This window comes from Coloeus monedula (genome assembly GCF_965178545.1).
Source record: "Coloeus monedula genome assembly, chromosome: 4".
Taxonomy (NCBI): Eukaryota; Metazoa; Chordata; class Aves; order Passeriformes; family Corvidae; genus Coloeus; species Coloeus monedula.
Genome location: NC_138784.1, coordinates 64,266,537 through 64,290,012, shown reverse-complemented (window position 1 = coordinate 64,290,012; position 23,476 = coordinate 64,266,537). Strand labels below are relative to the sequence as shown.

Below are 23,476 nucleotides of genomic sequence, written 5' to 3'. Positions count from 1 at the left end.
AAATTTAAGAAAATCCGGCCTCCTGAGTGAGACACTAAAAAGAAGAGCAAATCTCTCCCTTCTTTCCTGGCAGTGTCAGTCCAACAACTTTCATTACCTTCCAAAACTGAAGAAGCTCAACCCACCACTTTCAGTCTTGTGAATGTCTCTTTCTTTCCATGCCTTGTGTGACCTGGCTGCCAGCCTGGTTCTGTTGAGCAGAGCACCCTTCTGCCCAGCCTCCCCCAGCGCTGGCTCTGCGCTCCAGAACCCCCTCTGTGCTGAGCATACTCCAGTGCTCCTTGGGGAAAAGCCAACTTTGCATCTCCCGTCCTCTCCAGGATTTTCAACCTGGTGTGTCACAGCCACAGCAAGGCAGTCTTTCTCCCTGCTGGCCAATTCCTAAGCTCTGGAAAAATACAATCTGTAGCATCCAGACAATACTAGAAAAAAATCCAAATTGAAGTGCTTTGTTATCTGCCAGTAATGCTGCTACAGTGTTTTTTGTTTTTTTTCCCAAAGTGGGAACGCTGGAGATGGTTACAAGAGGCAGATGTGCTTGCACCACTAGAGCAGGAAAAAGGAAGTGGGCAGGAGTGGAAAAGGGACAGAATTAGTGAAGCTAAGAGGGTTTGTTTTCAACCACTGCAGGATATTTTTTTTATAAAATGTCCAACACCGACATACTCTATGAAGCACAGGAACACAAGGCTGCATCTGTTTTTGCATTAGGGAGGCCTGTGCCATTGAGGAATGTGTGCACAATTTATATGAGCTATAAGCTCTGACCTATAAAAAATCAACTCATCCAAGTCCAAATTCCTGTTTTTCATGGAAACTGCGATGTATAGCGGCTGTCTGAAGCATGTATAAGGGGAGCTGTTACTGTTTTTTTGGAAACTTATGATGTCCCATGCCTGGAGCTACAGTTGAGTGGTTTGCCAGAAACAGCCATTCATTAATCATCAACACATGGTAAAAAGATTGTTTATTTAAGATATACTGCACTATGACAGAGCCTGTTAATTTTATTTATTTATTTATTTATTTACTGTCTTAAATGAGCACATTGATGAATAAAAGTATTTCAGCCAATAATTACAGTTATCTTTGGCAAAACAACTATCTCTTGGTATAAGTCAGACAAAAGTACTGGCCCAAACACACAGCTTGAGCAGCACTGGAATACATAATTGAATCCTTACCCAAAATTTGAATCCATTTTACTGAGGGGAGGTAACTGGGAAATACAGTTCTGCAACATGGTCTGAATCCTGAGCCATTCCAAAATTCAACAGTTTTTCAGAATCACAGAATATGCTGAGTTGGAAGGGACCCACCAAGATCATCAAGTCTGACTCCCAGCCCTGCACAGCACCATCCCCAGGAGTGACACCATGTGCCTGACAGCATTGTCCAAACGCTTCTTGACCTCTCTCAGGCTGGTGCTGGGACCGCTGCCCTGGGGAGTCTGTTCCTGTTTGACTGGGTCCATCATAATAAAAAGCAGAGGTTTTGAAAAAAGCTTCTTGACATGAGGTTACAGAAACCAATCAACAGTAAAAAGTAATGGAAACCAAAAACTTAAAAATGGGAGAACTGTTTATAGTGCAAGTACAGGAGAAATTAAGCAAGTGGAGGGAGGCAGCTAATGCGAAAAGCAGGAAGCATCCTGCAGGCATGCTCCGGGTTACAAAAGGTGGTTATACTACGTAAGATCTGAACTATTCTGAGGTCTGTGTCAGCTGCAGTAGTTTTATCATTTTATGGTATCCAGTTCATGTGCAGTCAGTGGCTGAAACATGGCACTCCAGGAGCCTCTGCATCACTTCCAAAAAGAGATTTACAGTCAGCAAGAAGACAGTACTATATGTTTTGTTGCTTATTAAACAGAAAACTTAGGAGTAATTATTGTTGGTCTTTTATCAAATCAGGTGTAGGAGATCTTCATTTCCAATTCCCTGTTTGTTGGATCTTTCCTGCCTTGAGACCTGAATATTTGGATAATACCCAAGAAATTCCGCTTTTTCAGGAAAAAAAGAGTTCTTGCAATCTCCTTTCTAACCAACAGCAGCCATCAGAAGACACAACAAAACCAAACAAAAATGAAAAAGTGTTCTCCAAATGTCAAATGTATTGTAGCTGTTAAGACCTAATATAATTTTTGTTTAAAAGGCAAAAATTGTAATAGGAATTGTTGATGAGTTGCTCGTTAAGAGCGTAGTCATGAGTTTAGGAGAAATGTAACCAGTTTTATATTAGTGGAGACAAGAAAGAAGGAAGTACTTAATTTGGCTCTCAAAGAATATCTTTTGGGGGAACCAAACTGTTACAGATGAGATGTAGTTTGGGGAAAGCACAAGACTAGCCGGCTTCTCTGTCAATGACACATTTCCTTTCTCATTTTGCATCTAGAAATGTTAACACAGAATGCTTTGTAGGGAACAGAAGTGTTTCTCTAAAGATGCCGGTGTGTTATTTCCTGTAGGATCAGTCTTAAATGAATCAAACTGACACAACATTTCTAAAATTATATTTTAGCAAGCAGTGAGTTAGCTTTCTTTTCCTCTAGCAGAAGAAGTCAGTTGTACCAGTACTATGGACTTGCACATTAGATTATCCATGATTCTTTCTGCCATTTAGAAACTGGATTAACTGAAAGGTCATTAGCCTCTGGATACAGAAATATGCAGCAGGATACCAGGCCACAGACCTTTTTTTCCTTCTAACATTTATTAAACCTGCAAGCAGGGCAGTACGTTGGCAAACACAAACTCAACATCTACCTGATACTGGAAAGAATGAATAATTTATATGCCCATAGCTGTTTCCTATGAAGCCTCATTGGACTGAGATTTGAAGAACTTTGTGGCTCCACATGTTTTCTATTTTAATCTATCAAAACAGTAAAAATAAAAAAACCCTGAAAAATAATGTGGCATGATACAAGAGATATGACTCAATCTTTGCAAAGTTTAGTCTATTAAGAATTAAAAGTCTATTACTAACCAGTCTGCTAGGACTGGTTAGTGTTTAACAATAAATAATGGGGAATTCCTTTGGAACAATGAAGTATACATGATTTATAGATATTTTAGGGCAACTTTGAACTAAAAAGTTTAAATTTCTATGGTTTATTTAGAAGCTAAGCCACTAGCATATTTAATTCTCCAGATGAATGTGATTTTTACATAGATTACTTTTCCATCTCCTTAAACAGGGAATGAAACATCTCTGCAATGTAGATTTCACACCTGCAGAACGTAAATTACACTTGAAGCCAGCCTTTACCTTCAGTGAAAATCTAAGAATCTGAATATGGTTTTAAGAGTTAGTCTGAAAACAGAAAATGAGGGACCATTGTTTTGTTTTTTTCTGGCAATCTGTTGCTTATCATTCATTACTAAAAACTTACAGGTTGTGAATGAAACACATAGTTTTATAGAAATATGTGACAGTGACAATACTGTCATTGCTTTTGATGTTCTTGAAAAGCTACTGTAAGATAACTAACTCTAGAACCATGCCATATTTTATTGTGCTTTTGATGTAGTTACTGGTAGAAGATAAAATTTTTATCATCTTTGCTGTATTGGCCTTGAACTGCAACTTAAAAAAAAAGATTTTCCTAAACTGGGGAACGTGCAGGATGTGGAACATATCTGAATCTAGCCGTGAACTCACTTTTATGAATATCATTCCATCTGGATGCAGCCAGTCTATTCTGTGGCCTGGCAAGGTCTAGCGTGAGGTGTCTTTGGACCTGTTGGAAGGAACAAGAAAAAAATTTTCATGGCTGAATTATTCTGCATAATCAATCCACCTAATAGGTGTTGTCCCAGACTCAGCACAGGGTAGGAGTTTCCTGTCACTGAACATGTGGTGTAAAGGGCTAGAGACTGAGGCTGGCAAGGAAAAGAACCATCCACTGTCCAGTAAATGAGACTCAAGAAAATAAAATTGGCAAAGTTTACTTAGTTCTAAACATCACAAAAAGGGCAAAGATAAGTCTGGGTGGAGATGTGTGTCTCATTGTTGCTTTTTTGTTTTGCAAAGATGTATAACTCTCCAGGGTTTCCTTTAAAGTAAAAATAACTGGTTGGGAAATTCCTTGGCTGAGTCAGAAGAGTTTAATCAAGACCTTTGGAGAACCCATTGCACGTGGGACTCTGAGGCAGAGGCATAATCCTGGGTCATCCCAGGCTACAATAATGCAAATGGGTTTCTGAGAAGTCATGTCAGCACCTTGATTATGGCTCACCCAACACAAATTGGAATTGGCACAAATTTCTGTTCCCATTACATCTCACCTCTACAGGAAGATGGATCAGTAACCAGAGCCAGAAAGGGCCAACACACTGTTGCTGCTCTAAACAGAGATGTGAAGTCACAGAATAAACAAGTCAACCACAGCAATCTGAGGATAAAAGAAAATCCTCTTGAGGCTTAATATGAGAAAAACCATAAATCAGAAAATTTTGAAGAGATTAAATGAATCTGAATTAATTTAATTTTTTTTCCAGTTACTACTGTTGCATACCCATCCTTCAAAGCACTTTCTGTATCTTACAAGTGTTGAATTAGAAGTAGGGATTTTAAGGAGGAAGTTCTGAGATGACATTGAGAAAACTACATCTGAGAGAAGTGAAGAAAATAAGACCATTGACACCAGAATTGTTTGTGGTAAAAAAGGGAAATAGTAGAGGAGGGTTTGCAAAGTGTGAAGCACACTGGAAATACCTTTCAAGTTATTAAGCATATGCATTAGTCTCGTGGTCTCTAAAGTGACTATTAAACCCTGGATTGGTTTGGCAGGAAGTACAGTAGTTCCAGTGGTTCTGTTAGAGTAAGGTTAGCCTAGTATAGGCTATCTATATAGTTCAGTATTATATATTTCTTACTCTCATAAAGTTTTATTAAATTATATACTCAGATCTATCAACCATGTCTAAACTTCAGTTCCTTTCCAGTTTCAGGCTCTATGGCATGTCTGGCCACTGTGCTGTTCCAGCTGTACAGGGCCTGGTCTGTGATGCTCTTAAGCCCCATGGAAGGGTGGTGGATATTGAATCCACATCTTTTGAGACTCACAGGTGAAAACTCAATGCTCAACTCAGCTTTCCCAATTTTTAAGAAGGGTAAGAGGGAAGGCTCTGGCAATTATCGGCCCTCCAGTCTCACTTCAGTGCCTGGTAAAATTATAGAGGAGGTTATTCTGAGAGTAACTGAAAAGCATTAGAGAGACAATGCAGTCACTGGGCACAGCCAGCATGGGTTCACGAGGGGGGAGTCCTGCTTAACCAACTTTATTTCCTTTTATGACAAGGTCATCCACCTACCTGACCAGGAAGCCAGTAGATATGGTGGGTTTGGATTTTAGCAGAGCTTTTGATACTGTCTCCAATAGTGTCCTGGATAAACTGTCCAGCACTCATCTTACACAGTCCATAATACACTGGGTGAGCAACTGGCTCACAGGTTGGGCTCAAAGGGTTACAGTAAATGAGGTTATATCAGGTTAGTGGCCAGACACCAGTGCTCAATTTGTAATGTTTTTATAAATGATCTGGATGCAGAAATTGAATGTAAAGTGTGCCAATGATACTAAATGAGACTCCCTGCGGGGTAGAAAGGAGCTACAGAGATCGGGATAGACTGAAAAGCTGGGCAATCACCAGCTGTATGAAACTGAACAAGAGCAAATACTCAATTCTCCACCAGGTATAGGGTAGTCCTGGTTATACATACACCCTCAGGGATGAAAGGCTGGAGAACAGCCCTGAAGAAAGGGATCTGGGCGTTCGGGTCGATGGAAAGTTGAACCTGAGTCAGCAGTGCTCTGGCAGCCAGGAGGGCCAACCCTGTCCTGGGGGGCATCAGGCACAGCATCACCAGCCAGGCAAGGGAGGGGATTGTCTGGCTCTGCTCTGCACTGGGGCGGCCTCACCTCGAGTGCTGGGGGCAGTTCTGGGCACCACAATATAAAAAAGACATTAAGCTGTTAGAGAGCGTCCAAATGGTGACCAAGATGATGAAATATCTTGAGAACAAAACTTACAATGAGTGGTTTAGGTCACTTGACTTGTTCAGCTTGGAGAAGGGAAGGCTGAGGGGGAGGTGCTTGCCGGTGATAAGGCATAAGCTGTGTCAGGGGACTTTCAGATTGAACTTTAACAAAAGGTTCTTTACTGAGAGGCTGGTCAGTCACTGCAACAGGTTCCCTGGGAAAGTGGTCACAGCACCATAGCTAGAGTCACTCGCTGTAACCGTGCTGTGTTTTGAGCACAGGCTCACATCTACTTCTGCCATATACTGACACTCAGTCATTGGGAACCAGGCCCCCACAAACCCTTGGAGTGAGCTCAAGTACACAGTGCGATGGCTGAGAGCCCAGCCTGGTTTTCTCATTCGTGTTCCCATGTGTCCTTGAGGTAGTGTCCTATGTCTGTAGAAACTGCCGTAAGAGGACATTGTCTGCCATAAAGAGACGTGAAGTCTGTATTTCTCCTCACTTCTGACTGACACTAGAATATGTAGATAACCCCACCAGACCACAAGAATCCTAAGGTACCAATGTGGACACCCCCTAGATAAAGAAGCTAGATGGCTCAAGCCAGATACCTAGCATGGCACCGTGATGCCAGTGAAGAAAAAAGTTTTAGGGTTTACAACCACCTTGGAATTAAAATTAGGAAATACCCTCCTTGTAATTTTTCTACAGTACAAAATGTCATGAGAATTTGGAGTTGCTTACAGTCTTTCCAAAGTTATTTCAGGTATAGTCAGTAAGATGAGTATAACCTGAGATGTCCAAGAGGAAGAGACAATGGCACGCTGCAGCCAAGTGTTGGATACACGTATCAATCATCTGTAAATGAAGCAACAAGACATGCAGACGTTAGAAGATTATTGAATCGATGAAAAAAAAAAAAACCCCACAGAGCACAACTTTAGTGTCTGATTTGTAGGAAAACTATGTTTTAAAATTGAAGTAAGGGTTCTGGCACTGCAGAATTCTGAATCTATACAAGAGCCTCCACAGAAACTGTCACTTTCTAATATTAGATATTAGTTAACTGTGTATCCAGTCTAGTCTTAAGTATTGTGGGTTTTTTTCACCTACTGAGAATGGTTTAACTTTCCCAGCCTTATATGTCCATGTAGCAGATATAAGCCTTCAGCATTCATGCTATTGCATTGCTCTCACTAAATTATTAGGATCCACTTGTATCAGTTTTTTAACTCAGTTCTCTGTTACAAATGAGTGTCTCACAAGACTTTTTGAATGTGTGGTTGGTTTTTTTAGCTCTGCAGCACAGCTGCTTAGTTTCACCTCACAAGTTCATTTTTCAGGAACTCATTGCCATTAATGCTGGAAGTTGTATTTGAGAGAAACATGACACACAGAGTCTTCAAGATACATAAGCAACCATGCAAGGTACTAATTGCTCCACTGACCTCAGTGGGAATAGTCAAGAACACATTATGCACATACTTTAATTACCTTGTTCATTTAGGACCAAACAAAAGGAGGGAACATAGTAAAAACCTTGTAAAGATATTTAATTAAAATCACTGGAGTGGCAGGGTGGAAAGAGAGATGACAGTTTCACATGTTCTGAACAGCCAGTCTCATGAGAACCTAAAAGGGACAAGGAGGCAAGATAAAGCTGGAACCTGGGGTTGTGGAACAAAAAGTTAGCGCACTATCTCATGATAGTCCTCCTGGTATGCAGAGGAATGTAGACGTGCTTTGCTTATTCCAGATCTATTTATATGCTCAATATTAAGGTCTGCAATTGATTAATAAATAGATTAAAATAATATTAAGTAGATTAATATTCTTATTAAAAAAAAAAGAAATTGCTGACTCTGAAGTCAGTAATGGGTATCAGATACATTTAGAAAAATCTACATTTGTCATCCTCTTGATCCTATTCCCTTTAGAGGACTGAATGACCGAATTCATTGTTCATTCTATTGTGTCTTCGGAACTTAGCTATTTAAAAAGCCAGTTCATTTAACCAGAGATTTATTTTCAGTTATTGCTGTATTTTTTCATGTGTAGAATATTTCCCACAGCAACTTCATTTTTTTCCTATGAAATAAGAATACCCTTGAATCAGGCTCATTCCCTGAATAAGGCTCAGAACAGTACTGCTGAATATTTTATAGAATCAGCATTTGCAAAATGACTTTTACCTGCCCTAGGTATACAGAACCATGACATGGAGACTCACAGCACTTCCACTGAAGTCACTGGAGTTTCTTGAAAGACATTTGATTTGCCCCAGAATATAGGATTAAAGTGATAAACTTCTAATTTTAGAGTAACCTGCATAGCACATTCAAAATATTCTAAATGTACTTGTATTTCTATATTATTTTTTTCCCATGTTATCTTCCTATGGTTTTTAAAATTCTTTTTCTTGAATATAATATATCGAATGTTGCAGGACACTTTAACATATATCCTTTGGAACAGGTTCATTTTGACTTTAATCTCCTGACCATTTTTAAACAGTTTCTGAGTGGAAAATATTTCTTTACTTAGCAGCTGGATACCCTCAATTTACATTACAGATTGCCAAAGGATTTGTAAGACCCATTAGCTTTAACATCCACAGGTGTACTCATCTCATTTTATGGAGCTGCAAGCTGGATCCAAGTCAAAAAAAGACTTGTAAACTTATGGGTAGGTTTATGTGGAAGATGTTCTTTTCTGAAAATAGTAGGGTATTAGCATTTAACAGATTGGCTTTATAACTGTTTAAGGAAAAGATACCATCTAGGAACAAAGTGTTGGAAAGGGATTATTAGGTCACTGAGTTGACTCATTGTTCCCATTTGCAGGAACTGCAAAATATGACCCAGTCCATTCCCTCACCAAGAGCCGTACTAACATTCCTTAATAGTTTTTCCCATGTCCCTTCCCAGAAAGCTTCACAATTCACTGCTGTGATAAGAATTTTTTCACAATTCACTGCTGTGATAACCCAAAAATCTCCCAACTGCCGGCCTAAATGTATTTACTGACATTTTATGGTGTTTGTTTTGTTTTCCTGTGTTGGTATATAACGTGTTGTGGGGAGCATGGCAGACAGGACTGGTTACACCACTACCTAACTTCAACTACTTTGGGAAGATCTCCATGCACAACTTCTATTACCACTGTCATTGTGGAAAAAATAGCTTAATATCTATCTAAAACCAAAGGATGCAGGAGATTAAGGCTCATGTGTATTGTAATTAATCATGTTCTGTAGGTATCTGTAAGATGTAAACCAAGGGCTAGTGGTAAGATGGAGAGTGGCCTGTCAGATCTGAAACACAGCCAGTGAGTTTTGGCATAGAGGCTGAGAAACTTATGTACATTTGGAAGGCAAACAACTTGACCAGAGAATATCTAAATTCAGGGCTGGCTAATTAGTCAGCAAAATAATCTCAAATTAGTTGTGCAGGGGCTGTGTTCAGCCACTGCAGGGAATGAGGGGATGTATGGAGGACTGAAAGAATAGTCAAGGGTTATGGAGATGAGTGTTGGTGAGGAGGAAAGCAGGGACAAGTGATGGCTGCAGACTTATTGTGGAAGGAAACAGGACATGAGCACTTCAGTGGGGAAAAAAGGGGATAACTGTTTCAATGAGTGGCAAAATTTTAAAGGATAGTTCAAGATTAACATTTCCAGAAGTAGTAATAAACTTGTTCATTGGCATGTGATAGTGATGGAAGCTGCATTACAATTTCTCACATGAAATTTAAACAAAAAATGAAATCAGCATTTTAAGAATTACATTTGCAAGCTTATTTTCAAAATGAAGCAAGTATTTGGTTTTGCTGTTAAAAAAATAATTAAAACCACATAAATAATTAAGTGCATGAAAGCCAGAGCTATTAAGTCAGAAGGTACAGGGAAGGGATATAGGCTTTCATAAGAGCAATAATTTCAAAAGGGAACACACATTCAGATACAACAAAAACATAATTAAGATGCAAGGCTTTAGTCAAAAAGAAGCGATACAGAAAATACAAGAAGCAAAAAAGCTGTAATAGGAGCTCATGGTAAAGAGGAACTAAGTTTCACTACAGATGAACATTAATCTAAATAATTTAATTTCAACACTGAGTGCTCCAGCTTTTAGGCTCCTCTGCTATTTCAAAGTAGCCACTGCCCTGCCATGTAAAGACACAGGTATTAAGTTCTAATGCCTCAGCTTATGCTTTACCTGGGTTCAGAAAAAGCACTGGAAAAAAACAAGCATGAAAAAAATATCAAGAATAATTTAATCAAGAGTAATTTAAACAAAGCCACAATCCTTTGGAAGCACCCAAAACACCAGAACCTGAGAGAGTATTTGCAGGAAGTATCACTAAAAGCTCTTCTCTCTTCACCCTTCTTTAGACACCAACCCTTGGAGAGACAAACTTTTACCTGATACAGCATGGACACTGTTGTACTGTAACTGCAGTCATTAGAAAAATGCCAAATACTCTCAAGAGCCAAGTCTCAAAACTCACAGAAAAGCAGCTGAATGATGCCAGCAGCTCAAATTTCTGGATGAAATAGTAAGTAATACTTTGCAATACCAATCCCAGAACTATCACCCTATTTCTTCTACCTACCTTTGCGCAACTCACTTTGTTGACAGATTTTAGTCTGTGGCAGTGCAATGCCATCGTTTTCACAGCTTCATCTGTCAGCTGAGGGCAGCAGGAGACATGGCAGTGTTCCAGGTATTCTGTATCCTTGCAGAACTCAATTACAATACGTGTACATCAGTCCTTTGATCCACTGCAGACACTTCAGTTCCCTAGGTACCCTTCATTAGTAGTGAAGACATTCAGCTGTTGACCGGGAATGTTGCTAGAAAAAGAAGAGATGCATTAAGGGGCTATTTTCCATTGCTAATATATTATACTGTGGATTCATTAAACTAACATTAATGTAAGTTCCACTATATATATTAAGACATGTTGAATTTGGGTTGTTTAAATTGAGCACAACCCAGAAACTAAACTTTTTTTGCTTAGAGAACCAGGCCCAAATACATTCATTCTACTACTGGCTGCAAATGCCCATTTTTTGTGCATAAAACCTTTTTCTTTTTCTCTTTTTCTCTTTTTCTTTTTCTTTTTCTTTTTCTTTTTCTTTTTCTTTTTCTTTTTCTTTTTCTTTTTCTTTTTCTTTTTCTCTTCTTCTTCTTCTTCTTCTTCTTCTTCTTTCTCTTTTTCTCTTTCTCTTTCTCTTTCCCTTTCTCTTTCTCTTTTTTCTTTTTCTTTCTCTTTTTCTTTCTCTTTTTTCTTTTTCATTTTCTTTTTCTTCTGAACAGAAAACTGTGTCTGTATAAATCACATTATTTTCTTGGACGGGAATGGGTAAGCACTTCAGGACTGTCACTTGAGAGTTCTGGGTTCTGATTTGCTCTGTGGAGTTCAGGCCAGTTAACTGTGATACTGGTAGACTACAGTCACTATCCCAGTTTTCAGAGTGAATAAGCATCTACAGATCCTACTGACTTCAATTCCAGCACCTTTATAACTCAGATATTAGCTTTTTAATAAGCCCTGTAATCAGATAGTCTTGGAAAATAACAATGGAATTCCTGTGAAAGGTCACATAGATTTTTGAAATACACTTCTCTCCTTTGCACTCTGAAACTTTTTTTTACCTTTCAGCCTGAATATTTGCAAGCCTGAAAACCATCACTTCTAGGCCTACAAAAAGAAGGGGAAGTTAGGCCTTCTATTGAAGCCTTCTCTGGAAACGTCTTGAAAAGAGATGCCTAAAATTGTGTTTCTTCACCTGACAGCCCCACGACATGAGGATCACAGGACAGTCTGCAGCTCTACCAGAGCTTTAGTGTAAGTCAGAATCTCTCCTATTCTGTCGTGTCCAGCCTCAAAACATGGGCAGATGCCTTAAATTTGTCATGGAGCTAGCTTCCAGGCCTGCTAATCTCAGCCTAAGGCCAGAGTAATTTGTCATTTACTGGAATACCAATTCTACCTCTACAGGGAAAAGAAGGAAATTCACATAGTAGATTGAATAAAAACCACTGATTACATGAAGCTTTTCAAAGAATTAGTCCTGAGGTAAACATATTAAGGACCACGTGGATAAATAAAATGTGTACACACACAGAGACACTAAAATGCATGTATTTATTATGCACAAATTTTATATATTTATCATTCTGAGAAAATCACCTCTGCGGAAACTATTGCCACTAACACCCAGCTAATTTTTCCTTATGTAAAACAGGAACTTGCACAATAACACATGGCTGATCACTGGAAAATATTCTTTTTGTTATGACAAAAGATTATGTGTTTCTGTGCAATTTTCACAAGTCTTACCTAAACAGACTGAAAGAAACTTATCAAATCTGAAATTTGTTTCATAGATTGTACTTCTAAATTTTTAATCTGTATCCTCACTCTGGTTTCCTTTTTCTTTTCGTCTCATGTACAGCTATATCAAGGCAGTGCTTCTTGGGCTTTGGGTCCTTGTTTTATTTTAAAAATATTAGAGTGTCAATGTTTGAACCTAGGATTGGTTAGAGTGGAAAATTCAGAATTTATATTAATTGGCTTCTCTACCCTTCCTATTCCAATCTTAGATTTATGGGCTGTTTTTCACCTATAATACAGAAACATGCTACACCCAGCAACTAAATGTTTTTTATCCATGTGCAAGAGAAACTCCACTCCTTCCAGAATTAGGCCTCAGATGTGATGGCTTAATCACTACATTCTCAGCTAGGGTAGGTAACACAAGCTGAAGCCAAGATTTCAATGCCTGTTAGATATGTTTATCTTGTTTTTACTAGCATAGCTTGTCTACATATATATTTAAAATATCCTTCAAAGTTAGGTTCTGAATTTACTCTTAAGTCAACCCCTACATAGTTTTGCAAATAGCACTCAAATTATATTTGCAATCAAAAGACTTGGAGCTGTTTGCTCTCTTCATCTCTGTATCCCTGGTTCCATGTCTATAGAGAAAATAACAGAAGAGGTTCTGAAGGTAAATGATGTTTGCAAAACATTTAGACACTATAAAAAATCAAATGCCATATGAAGAAAATGTAATTTTCTAACTTAACTGCACATCTTTCATTCTGTATGGCCTGAGGACACACAAAAACATCAATTAAAAGATCAAATACTAAATTGCTGCTCAATAAGTGAGCATTGTCTGAGTTATGAATGAACAAGGATCCTATTTTCAACATGTGGGGGTCTCATAAGTGTTTACATACTGTTATAATGCCTGGGAACAGGCAACAAGATTACAATGGGATTACTCTGCAATTTTTCCATAAAATCATACCTTTAGATTCAGTTTACAAAAAAGGACTTGTCATTTTGTTTCGAATTACTCCATATCTCTTCTTTCTCCTGCCTTCCCCAGATCCATGAAAACAGGGCTTCTGCAACTCCTACATGTGCTCCCTGCTGCTGCTTTCTTCCTCAAAAAGTTCAAATTCATTTGGCACACAAGGAAAGCAGAAACACTTCTTTTTAACAGTCTTTTTTTTAACTTCCTCTGTGCAATGAGACGCCTGAAATAGCTTCTTAGCCATAAGCATGGCACAATGCAGAAATGAATATTCTCCTCTGAGAGCAGCAACACTGGCACCACACAACATTCCATGAGGTGCACAAGATGTACATACTTGGTCATTATTAAAAACATGGAACTTTACACAGAACATTCATGAAAGGCAAGTCAGAATTATTCCTAAAGAAGCAAGTTGCCTGGTGTGTATATTGGACAACAAGATTCAATCCAGATGCAGCCCTTGTGGTACAACAACTGACTCATTTTTACAATATATGGCTATAAAATGATGGATGTTGAAGATTTATATGGAAAAAATGTAGAAGCTGAAGACTGGGATTATGTGATGGCATTGGCTGTACCTGCAGCCTTATGATCTGCAACTGTTTATGGGCGCGAAACTGATACCATTAAAAATACATGATTTAATCATTTCTGTTATATATAGTTAGGAACGATTCTCAGTTACAAAAAAAAAGTGCTCTCATTTGGATATAAATTCCTAACAAGATGGATGGTTCTTTCTACTACTCTAAAGTTACCTACTAGTGTTTATTTCCTATACTGTTTGCTAAGACCAAATATCTTAAAAGTGCTGCCTTACCATTAAGGGCTTTATGGCTACAGCTATGGCACAAGACAACATTTGAAATGGTGCAGTCACACTCAAAAGTGTATGAACAACACCCATATTCAAGACAATAAGGAGGTGAAAACTTTGTTAAATTCCCATTTCAGGAGTTCAAAAGGATCTAAAGATACTTTGTGATTTTACTGCTTGTACACCAGGAAACTGAACAATGTTCTGATACTAAATGCTCTAGTCTAAAGGACAATTAATTGTTGATCTTGTAAAATTCTTTCTGATAATCACAGCAGAATATCTCTGTACTTCATATCAATAAAGTAAATTTTACTGGAAAACAAAGTTACCACTTTATTCCATATGGTTAATAAATTATTTAAAATTATGCAGTGAACAGCACTGCCTAATTGTAGGCAGAGAGAAAGTATCATCCTAAAAAAATAAGCACACGTAGATAGTGTCTGGAATCCAGATGTGGACACTGTAATGATAATGCTGGAAGAGTGTGGCTGGAGTTCAAATTTTGCAGATTCCTGAAATCTCACAAGCTGAATAGAAACAAAAAATGGAACAACAAAAGAGATTTCCAATCCTGGCTACTTATGAAAACATGGAGAGTTTGCATTTTTCTCAGCAGACGCAGTTATGTAGTGAGAGTTACTTTCAACAGCTTAGTGAAAATCTACAGATTTCAAATTTTTGTTGACCAGAGCACTCCTGTTAAAGACAATAAAATAGCTATGTGCATAAAGCTAAAATGGGTTTATGCCAGAACTTGAATTCCTTACATCAAAGACTGGTGGTCTGATAGGTATGATCTCAAGGAAATAATTTCTTCTTGTGTTTTTCTTTACTTAAAAGTGGCACCACTTTAGTGCACTTGCTAATGAAATAGTAAAGAATATAATAAAGACTTTTTTGCTACACAACAACTAATGCTGCTATGACTTCAAAATTAATTTATAATCATTTTATATGACTAAAGTGACATTGAATCACAGAACAACTCTTTTTTATCAATGAAAATCAATTTTTCACCTACATTGAGGCATTTCATTTAAAATTACAGATTTAAGAAGGGCAAGAGTGAAGACTTGGAAGATAAGAAATATAATTTGGAATTGTGTATTACATAGAAAAACTACGAAACTTTCATGTTTCCAAAAAGAAACCTCTTGAAACAAGCTCTATATGGGAAGTTTAATCCATATTAATTTTTTAACTATTATTTTTGTATCTAACATAGATAAAAAGGAGTCAATTATCACTAATTTTATTAGACTTCCTGATATATAAGGTCAGGGATCCCCATCCAGGGTATTGACCTATTTCTAGAAAATTCCATCTTCTATACTAAACCTCCTGACATTTATGGAAGATATGGTTGGAGCTATCATATTGGAACTCCTGGAAACAGATGCTGGCAAAACAAATACCATGCAACACACAGACTAGGATGACCCACTCTCAGATCAACCACTCTCCAAAAACATATTTCCCCTTCAGTGTAAATAAATCATTCCTGTATCTTGGATGAATCTTACATTGCTATGGAGAAAGGGAAGACTTTGGCCAGCATCTCTTCTATAACATATATATTATCATTTCCATTTTGAAAACAACTTAAAAAGAAACTTCTTAATCATCTGTAACAGCTGTTTTTTTCAAGTAACTTTTACATTTTTGTTCTTTTTCAGTGACTTATAAGGCAAACAGACATTTGCAGAACATCATTTATTATTTCACCATAGTTTCTGTAGGTGAGAAAATGAGTATTGCCTGTACCAGTTGGTGAGAGTCTTCACTTGCTAGAGTCAAAAGCCACCTGAGGCTATGACATACTAAAGAACAACTCTTCATTATTTATAGTCTCATGCTGAAAATCTGTGCCTTTCTACTGCAGATTGCAATGAATGTACTGTCTCTCACTAACAATAACCATGTGCTAGGGTATTTCCAACTTCTGAGATTTCTGTTCACATATCTCTTTGCAACCTTCAAGGTCAGCATCTGTAATGTATCCTTGTGTTCCAGAGATATACAGATGTTGCTTCCTGTTCATACTCCAAACCAAACAGATTGACCCCAAAGTGACTCCAGTCCTGGAAGACAGCTCTTAAGAGGTGTCTTCCACCATCTATGTCTGAACCATTTACTATTAAATGACTCGGTTTATCCTCTAAAATGCACAGATTTCTGCACAGATTAGCCACAGTCAGGCACCAGTGTCATGGATTGAACACTAGAAGAGAAGAATGCAATTCCTCCCATGCAGATTCATTTTGTCATTAACAACACCTATGTGGCAGAACAAAGTTCAGATTCACATAGTAAAAACCTCCTGGAAAATGGGTAAGTTCTTATGCAAACATAGCTGTACTGTTTCAATATCTGAGCTAATATAAAGGTGGGTCAGATCTGTTTTCAGGAGCTGTAGAGACATTTTTCTCTTGCAGTGCAGAAATCCCCCTGTACAACGCATGCCATAACATTTAATTTCTATACCTAACACCATTTGTGCTTAGACCAGATCATAGTTTACAAACTATGATTGCCAATGTTTCTTGAGACAGTCCAGATGACAGGGATTACATTGTAATCAAGCCCGATTTTCAGCATTGCTAAGCACTTTTAATTCCAGTTGATTTGCATTGGGACTCCAGGTGCTGGCACATCTGGCATTGATCACAATGACTCTGGTTTAGTATTTCCTATTTTTATGCGGCATTAAGTTTCTAAGTCTCCAGATTAAATTCTCTCTTTCTCCATTCTCCTAAGCAAACTGGAATTTGGAGCCCACTTTAATATACTTTAACTTTTTATTTTCTCTGTCTTGGGAATGTGTGGGATTTGTCATATCCTTTCCTTTGGAAATCAAATGCAACTAATTCCTTTGCAGTCTGTAGCTGGTTGTATCTGTTAGACACAATGATATATTTTTCTTAACCTTTACAAGGCTATTCCTCAGTCCTACTGGCCTAATTTTCTAACAGACCAAAAAGCAAAGCCAGGCTATGGATTCGATTCACTGCAGATTCAGAATCCCACTAAGAGTGCTAAAAAATTCCTCTAGATAATTATGGAAAGTCAAAATGCCCCTTTTGTTTGGGTGGGTTTTTTTCCTCCTATTTAGAAACTCATTATTAAAGTATTAGTAAACATTTATGTTGCAGCCTGGTCTTCAGGACCAGTCAGGATGTGAAGATCATTAACACATAAAAATGAAAATGGAGCTAAGTGTTTACGTATTCATATAACATCTACCGTGGAGTGCCCAGTGATTACAAAGTATCCTCAACTTTAAATAGTAACCACACGCACAGCAGCAATTCAGCCAGAAGAGAGAATGGGGCCTTAGATTATTACAAGAGAAAATTTTGTGCATGACAGTCATTGCAGAAGAAAGTGCAGAAGCAGACAATATTTCTCTGTGTACTTTGTACATCCTTTTTATCATGGATTTCAAAAGTGTTTCAGGGTTCTTCCCATTTTTAAAGTATTTTACCTATTTTTTATGTTTCAGGCTATTTTTTTTTCTTCCTCATTATTACACTGCATGTAACTCACTGCTGATATTAAGCTTTCCTGAGCCTTTGTCAGGGCATCTACTGGTTTTGTTGCTGGATGCTTTATGTAACTCAGGAGTCAACTAAGTTTCTTTTATTATTCTTTGCTATGTTTTTCTGTCTAAATCCTGCTTGATTGAAGACATTTTCTTCAAATATCCTGACACTTTTTTACTTAATTACTTTTCTAATGTCCCAGGAATATGTGTGGTCCAGGCCATATGCATCAGCAGCTTGTGTTGGAATGAGGGAAGCTGGGCAGCTGCAGGCTCTCACACTCACTCTTGGAGCAAAGCTGCCAGAGCTTTTTCATGTAGACATTGAGGAAAATTCAAGACATTTTAACAAAAATATGGAGAGTGTGAGAATAAAACTTCTGACTAAAACTGCTTCTTTAACTCATGGAAGCAGTTCCAGTGAGTGTGCTTTCATGAGACAGACAGATTTTGGTCGTAAGTGCTCATGTTACCATCTTGGTAATAGAAGCTCAGACCCCTTGCATATATTGTAAATAATTTTACAATATCTAAAATTTTTTGTAACATTATATCTGCATTCATGGACACATGCACCATGCTCAATTTAAAACCCTATATTCCTTATTGCAAGGAATTTAGAGGAGTAAAATGTGAGGCAAAACAATGAGGGATGGAAGGATAGCTAGGAAAAAAGGGAACTTTCTCAAAGATGTTAAACTTTTTTCAAAGAACTCAACATCTTTGTCATTGCATTGTTGCTTTTTTTTTTTAAAGAAATGTTGTCTTCAAGTTGCAAATCTTCTGATTTCTAAGATTCTTGTAATTTTTTTATGATTTTAAGAAACTAATTTCTAGTACTTCAGGAATGACAAAACCAGATGTTCTTCCCACTATCAAAAAATGTTACTGAGACTTAAAAAGAGTGAGTTGTTTAAAAAAAATTTTTTTTTGAATAAAGAAGGACATATTTTCTGGAATGCAAAAGGATGAATGCTAAAATAACAGAGTGAAAAAATTAATGTTTAAAATGTACTTGTGTGGGTTTTTAATTTAATGTTGTGTATTTTCTGAGAGTAAGAGCAATATAGTCAAAGGCCTAATGAGAAAAGTACAGAAACTTCATTATGTCACCAGTTTCTCATATGCTTGAAGTTCACTTCCTTTTCATTGCATATTTGATTTTGTTAATGAATGGTCTTATTTAGCAAGACACTTATCACACACGCAACTTAAACATGACATGAATTATATCCCTTATTCCCTTATTCTAGCTAGTGTTCACAATTTTCCCTAGGCATGTTTTATTCATGCAAAATGCACAATGTTCTATGCAATATCAAAATATCTATGCAAAATCTGAACATATGCAATAATTACTGTTATTCAATTTACAATTTTCAGTTGAGTAGTAGACTCAGGATAAATATATAAACTTCTCCAAACATTAGACTTTTAATGAATTTTTTATTAGCACTATATTTTAATCACTGTTTGGGGAGGGGTGTTGATTTAGGATTTTTTAAAATTAATTTCTTTAATATTTGTTCAATATATTTCACCCAAATGCAACAAATTCCCTGAATGAAAAACAGATTGCAAAAGGAACATTCACTTTTTGGGCATTGTTAGGAAGAGTACGAAGCAATAGAAGAGAAAGGCACCAACACTGGGGAAGAACTTCCATTTTGATTGTCAGTCATACCTGAGACACAAGTATATAGGAAAATATCACTCTACTGTATCTTTTCTCCCCTATCTTTCCTATAAGTATATATCATCCTTATTGCAATAAATTCTGCTCTGCTTTGATGGGCAGAATGATTCTGCTGTCATTTGAAAAAACAGAGAGGAAAATTCTCTTGTGTATTGCAAATTTAAGTTGCACCTTCTGAGTTTTAAACACTAAACAGCAAGACAGGAAAAGCAAGAGAGATCCACTGCACAGACTGCTGGAAAGCACATGAGCCTTACAATATTTCTTTAATCAATACAGCATATGGGTGTTGATTACTGCACATGAAACATGGTGTTCTCTGTTGCATTTTTAAACCAATACTTAGAAAGTCTAAGTTGAAAGAGATCCTAGTATGACTTCCTCTATATGCTAATAAAATGTATAATATGAAGTCAAAGCATACAAACAGTAGCTTGTTACACAGCAGACTGATAGATTTTCTTTCATCAAGTAAATGTTTTAAGACTAGGAAATGTATTTAATATTTAATGCATTTATTTTATATGTGCATGAATTTACATACTTAAATACAGCAAACAGCAAAACCCACAAGTTTTTTCCTAGTACCAGAAGTCAGAAATTGCAAAAATTAAAATGGTCAATTTCTGAGTTAATTTATCTGTCTTGTGGGAGAGAGAAAACTGAAAGCCTTAGCAACACAGTATAAGCAAAAAAAGCTTGGCTTGTTGCCGAGGTCATGGGTTGTGCTATGTGAAAACTAGAGTAAGAAGCAGCACAGCATTTTAAAAGACTAGCTGTGGCAGGCAAAGAGAAAGAAAACATTTTTGTTGTAACAGTGTGGGATTAAATTCAAGGCAGCATACATTTCATTCAGATGCAATTTTGTGATATTTTAAAGGAGTACATTAAGTGAAGTCTTCTTGGATTCCCCAACCCTGTTTATTTAGCTTAATTTTTTAATACAAACTGGCCTACAAAAAAGATAAAGGCATTCTAATTTTTTTTTTTTTTTTTTTTTTTACAAACTCTGTGTTAAAGCCAAATAATGAGGTTCTTGGTCAGAATTGTGTTTGGACAGTGACCGAGTGAATATTCTCTATGGAAAGTTTTCTCGACAAGGATTCTCTTAGATTTCTGTGTTCAGTGCAAAGAGTTTGTCCCAAAAGTAAAAGAAACAGCATTCACAAGGCAGGACCTGCCAATTTTTAACTTGACTCCCCTCAGTGTTTTTTTTTTTTGCTTTCCAGTTTCAGCAGTTTGACATATTGAAGATACCTTATTAGTAGTTCTTTCACAAGCAATTGTTTTCTAGACCACAGTGGAGAGCAGTGCCTCTGTTGGAGCTAACACTCAGCTCTCGTAGCTTAGCTCCTGAAGAACCTTGTACAAATGGCCTTACACATCCATCACTGACCCTAAAAGAGAAATATAGGCAATATTTATACTCACTACTTTTCCTACTCCATACAAGTCAATACACAATTTGCGTTCAGCAGCAAACATTGTAGCTAAGCAAAAATGAATGATGGTATTTTTAAAATAGACCTTTAAACCCCCAGAAGAGTCAGAATAATTAATAGCTCAATTAGAAAGATGCTGCTCCTTGGAATGGCTGAAAAACTGAACTTTCTGGAAAAAAGTCTGTTGGAGATTATGAGAACTTCCATTAGTTCCAGCACTCAGAAATGATCACCTTTCCAACAGTCAGAGGCTGGAAAACAAATCTAGAAAGAACCAGAACATGTTTAAATATTTCAGAGTAATAGTTGTACTAATATATCTTTTAATTTAAGGGACTGAAATAATTTTAAGAAAAAATGGTCTTCTAGCACAGCAGCAGCAAAAGTCATTGGTAGCATTTGTGTGCAGTAGCTGCTCTGTACCCTGCATGAAGAGTTAACGTGAGTCCTTCCTCAGTGTGTCTCACTCAATCAATTGCATGTCTTGCACATGGCTAACTTATACACAGAGGTTGTAAAAATGAAGTAGATAGAAAAGCTTTCAGCCAAGTTGAGAGATTTGGAGACCTGACTACAGCTTGGGTGTTTCAATACAGTTCATATCTCTGGTATGTTTAACATTACTGTAAAATCAGCTTTTCAATGCATTCCCAGTATTTCTTTTGTGTTCCCTGATGACTAAAAAATTAATCCCAGAATTCTGTAGGACAGAATCATATTTTGGCTTGTACAGTTTGTTTCAGCACAGAGAATCACTGCAAATCCCAAAGTCCCAGCACTACTAATAAACTGATAACCTGAACAGGGCCTCATTGTCTGACCACAAGCTACAGAAGAAGCTAGAATTCATAAAGTCACCCTACAATAATTCAACCACTGTGGCAGTTCTGGTGTTATTTCACAGTGCAGTTGTTTTCCATTCAAGAGGACAGATATGTTTAAGAAATGTAACTTCAGAATAACTAACTTTCATAAAGTCCATAAGGAATGCTGAGCCTGGCAATAAAGTAAACTGAATTTAAAAAGTATTTATTCTGTAACCACACTGAGCTTGAGGGCTGAAATGACCACATTATAACTTTTTAAATAATCAAGCCATAAATACACAGCTGATCAACTGTGTGAGAACACAGGACATACGCTGCTTTATCAAACATGGGGGTAACATTCTTAAACTAGAATAATATGCCAGGGAGTGAGCCACTACATTGCCTGTATCCATTTTCAGACACGTTTTTACTCACATCTCCTAATTCTAATAATCATGATCTGATAATTTTCTTTCCTCAGTTTTCACATGTAGTCACTTCCTATAATCTAAGAATTCTGAATTGGTAGATTTTCAATCCCCATTCCCCCATCCCCCTGTACCACTGAGGGGAGGAGGCAGAGAATTCAGGGATGAAGCTGAGCCCAGGAAGAAAGGTGGGGTGGGGTGAAGGTGTTTTAAGGTTGGTTTTATTTCTTATTACCCTAATCTGATCTGACTGGAAATAAATTAATTTCTTCCTCCAAGTCAGGTCTGGTTTGCCTGTGATGGTAACTGGGGACTGATCTCTCCCTGTCCTTATTTTGACTCACAAACCCTTGGCTGTGTTTTCTCTGTCTGTCCAGCTGAGGTGGTAGAGCAGCTTTGGTGGGTGCCTGGAGCCCAGGGTCAAGCCACCACATGAGTCTAGATGTGTTAAAATCTGTAACTTTGCTAATGCTGAAACATTTGAAAGTGTCTGGAAAAGCAATAAAATAAGTGCAGAGCTCTACAATACCTATACTAGTGCTTAAAAAGCTTTGTTAGGATAATTCAGCCATTCTTTAGCAGTAGAAGCAGTAGACACGTGCAAACACATTCACAGCCCATGATTTGGCTGACAGACTGGAAAACCCAGCCTGATAAATGTTAAACCAGAAAATGCAGGCAGCTGTCCCACCTACTCAGCTAAACTACCAACATGGTATTGCTCCAGCACTTTTCAGTGCTCCTTCAGGCAATATTACCAGATTTTTATACATCAACAGGCACAAAAAGTGTTTTTGTTACACTTTAAAGCAGAATCCTTAAAACTTCTCGTGGTGTCAGAAACTTTAGGATCAACAGCAATTCCAGCTTCTTTGTATTATTTAATAGGTCTGCTAATTCTGAAATGTTTGTAGGCTTTGCCTTCTCTGTTCTCTCTCATCCTTGATTCCATCACTGTGCCACAAAACAGGGATCAAATGTGCAGCTTTGAAACTACTTTCATTTGTCTTTGTTTCTACTTATACATAACACACCTTAAGTGGAAAACAAGTTTTTACATAAAAAATATTCTTCCTCATAACATACATTACAATGTTTTCTTGGTAATTGTAAAATTTGGCAGTTTTATTTATATCTTAGTGTTAGACATTTATAAAGTATTACTTCAATATTTACAAAATTAAATAATATCCAAGTTTCAAGAGAATTGTGACAATGGAAGTGTCTTTAGTTATCATATTCTTCTTCTTCATAGTCACATTCCAGCACTAAAATATGCCATGGCTATGAAGTGATACTACATCTACAGCTAATTTTTTTGCTTGAAATGGAGTAATAATGAACAGATTTTTAAAAACATGATACAGGAACAAAAAACTGTATGTATAAAACATTTTTCAAAATATTAAG

General features: G+C 37.2%; 1 protein-coding gene across 1 annotated transcript in view; it reads right to left on the bottom strand.

Moving 5' to 3' along the window:
- FBXL13 (F-box and leucine rich repeat protein 13) overlaps positions 1-23,476 on the bottom strand; it is a gene marked incomplete at both ends in the record, with an annotated part of 35,231 nt that overhangs the window by 1,411 nt on the left and 10,344 nt on the right. The window contains 2 exon segments of the mRNA XM_082280372.1: positions 3,664-3,742; positions 20,718-20,784. Of these exon segments, the coding sequence (XP_082136498.1) occupies positions 3,664-3,742; positions 20,718-20,784 (146 nt within the window).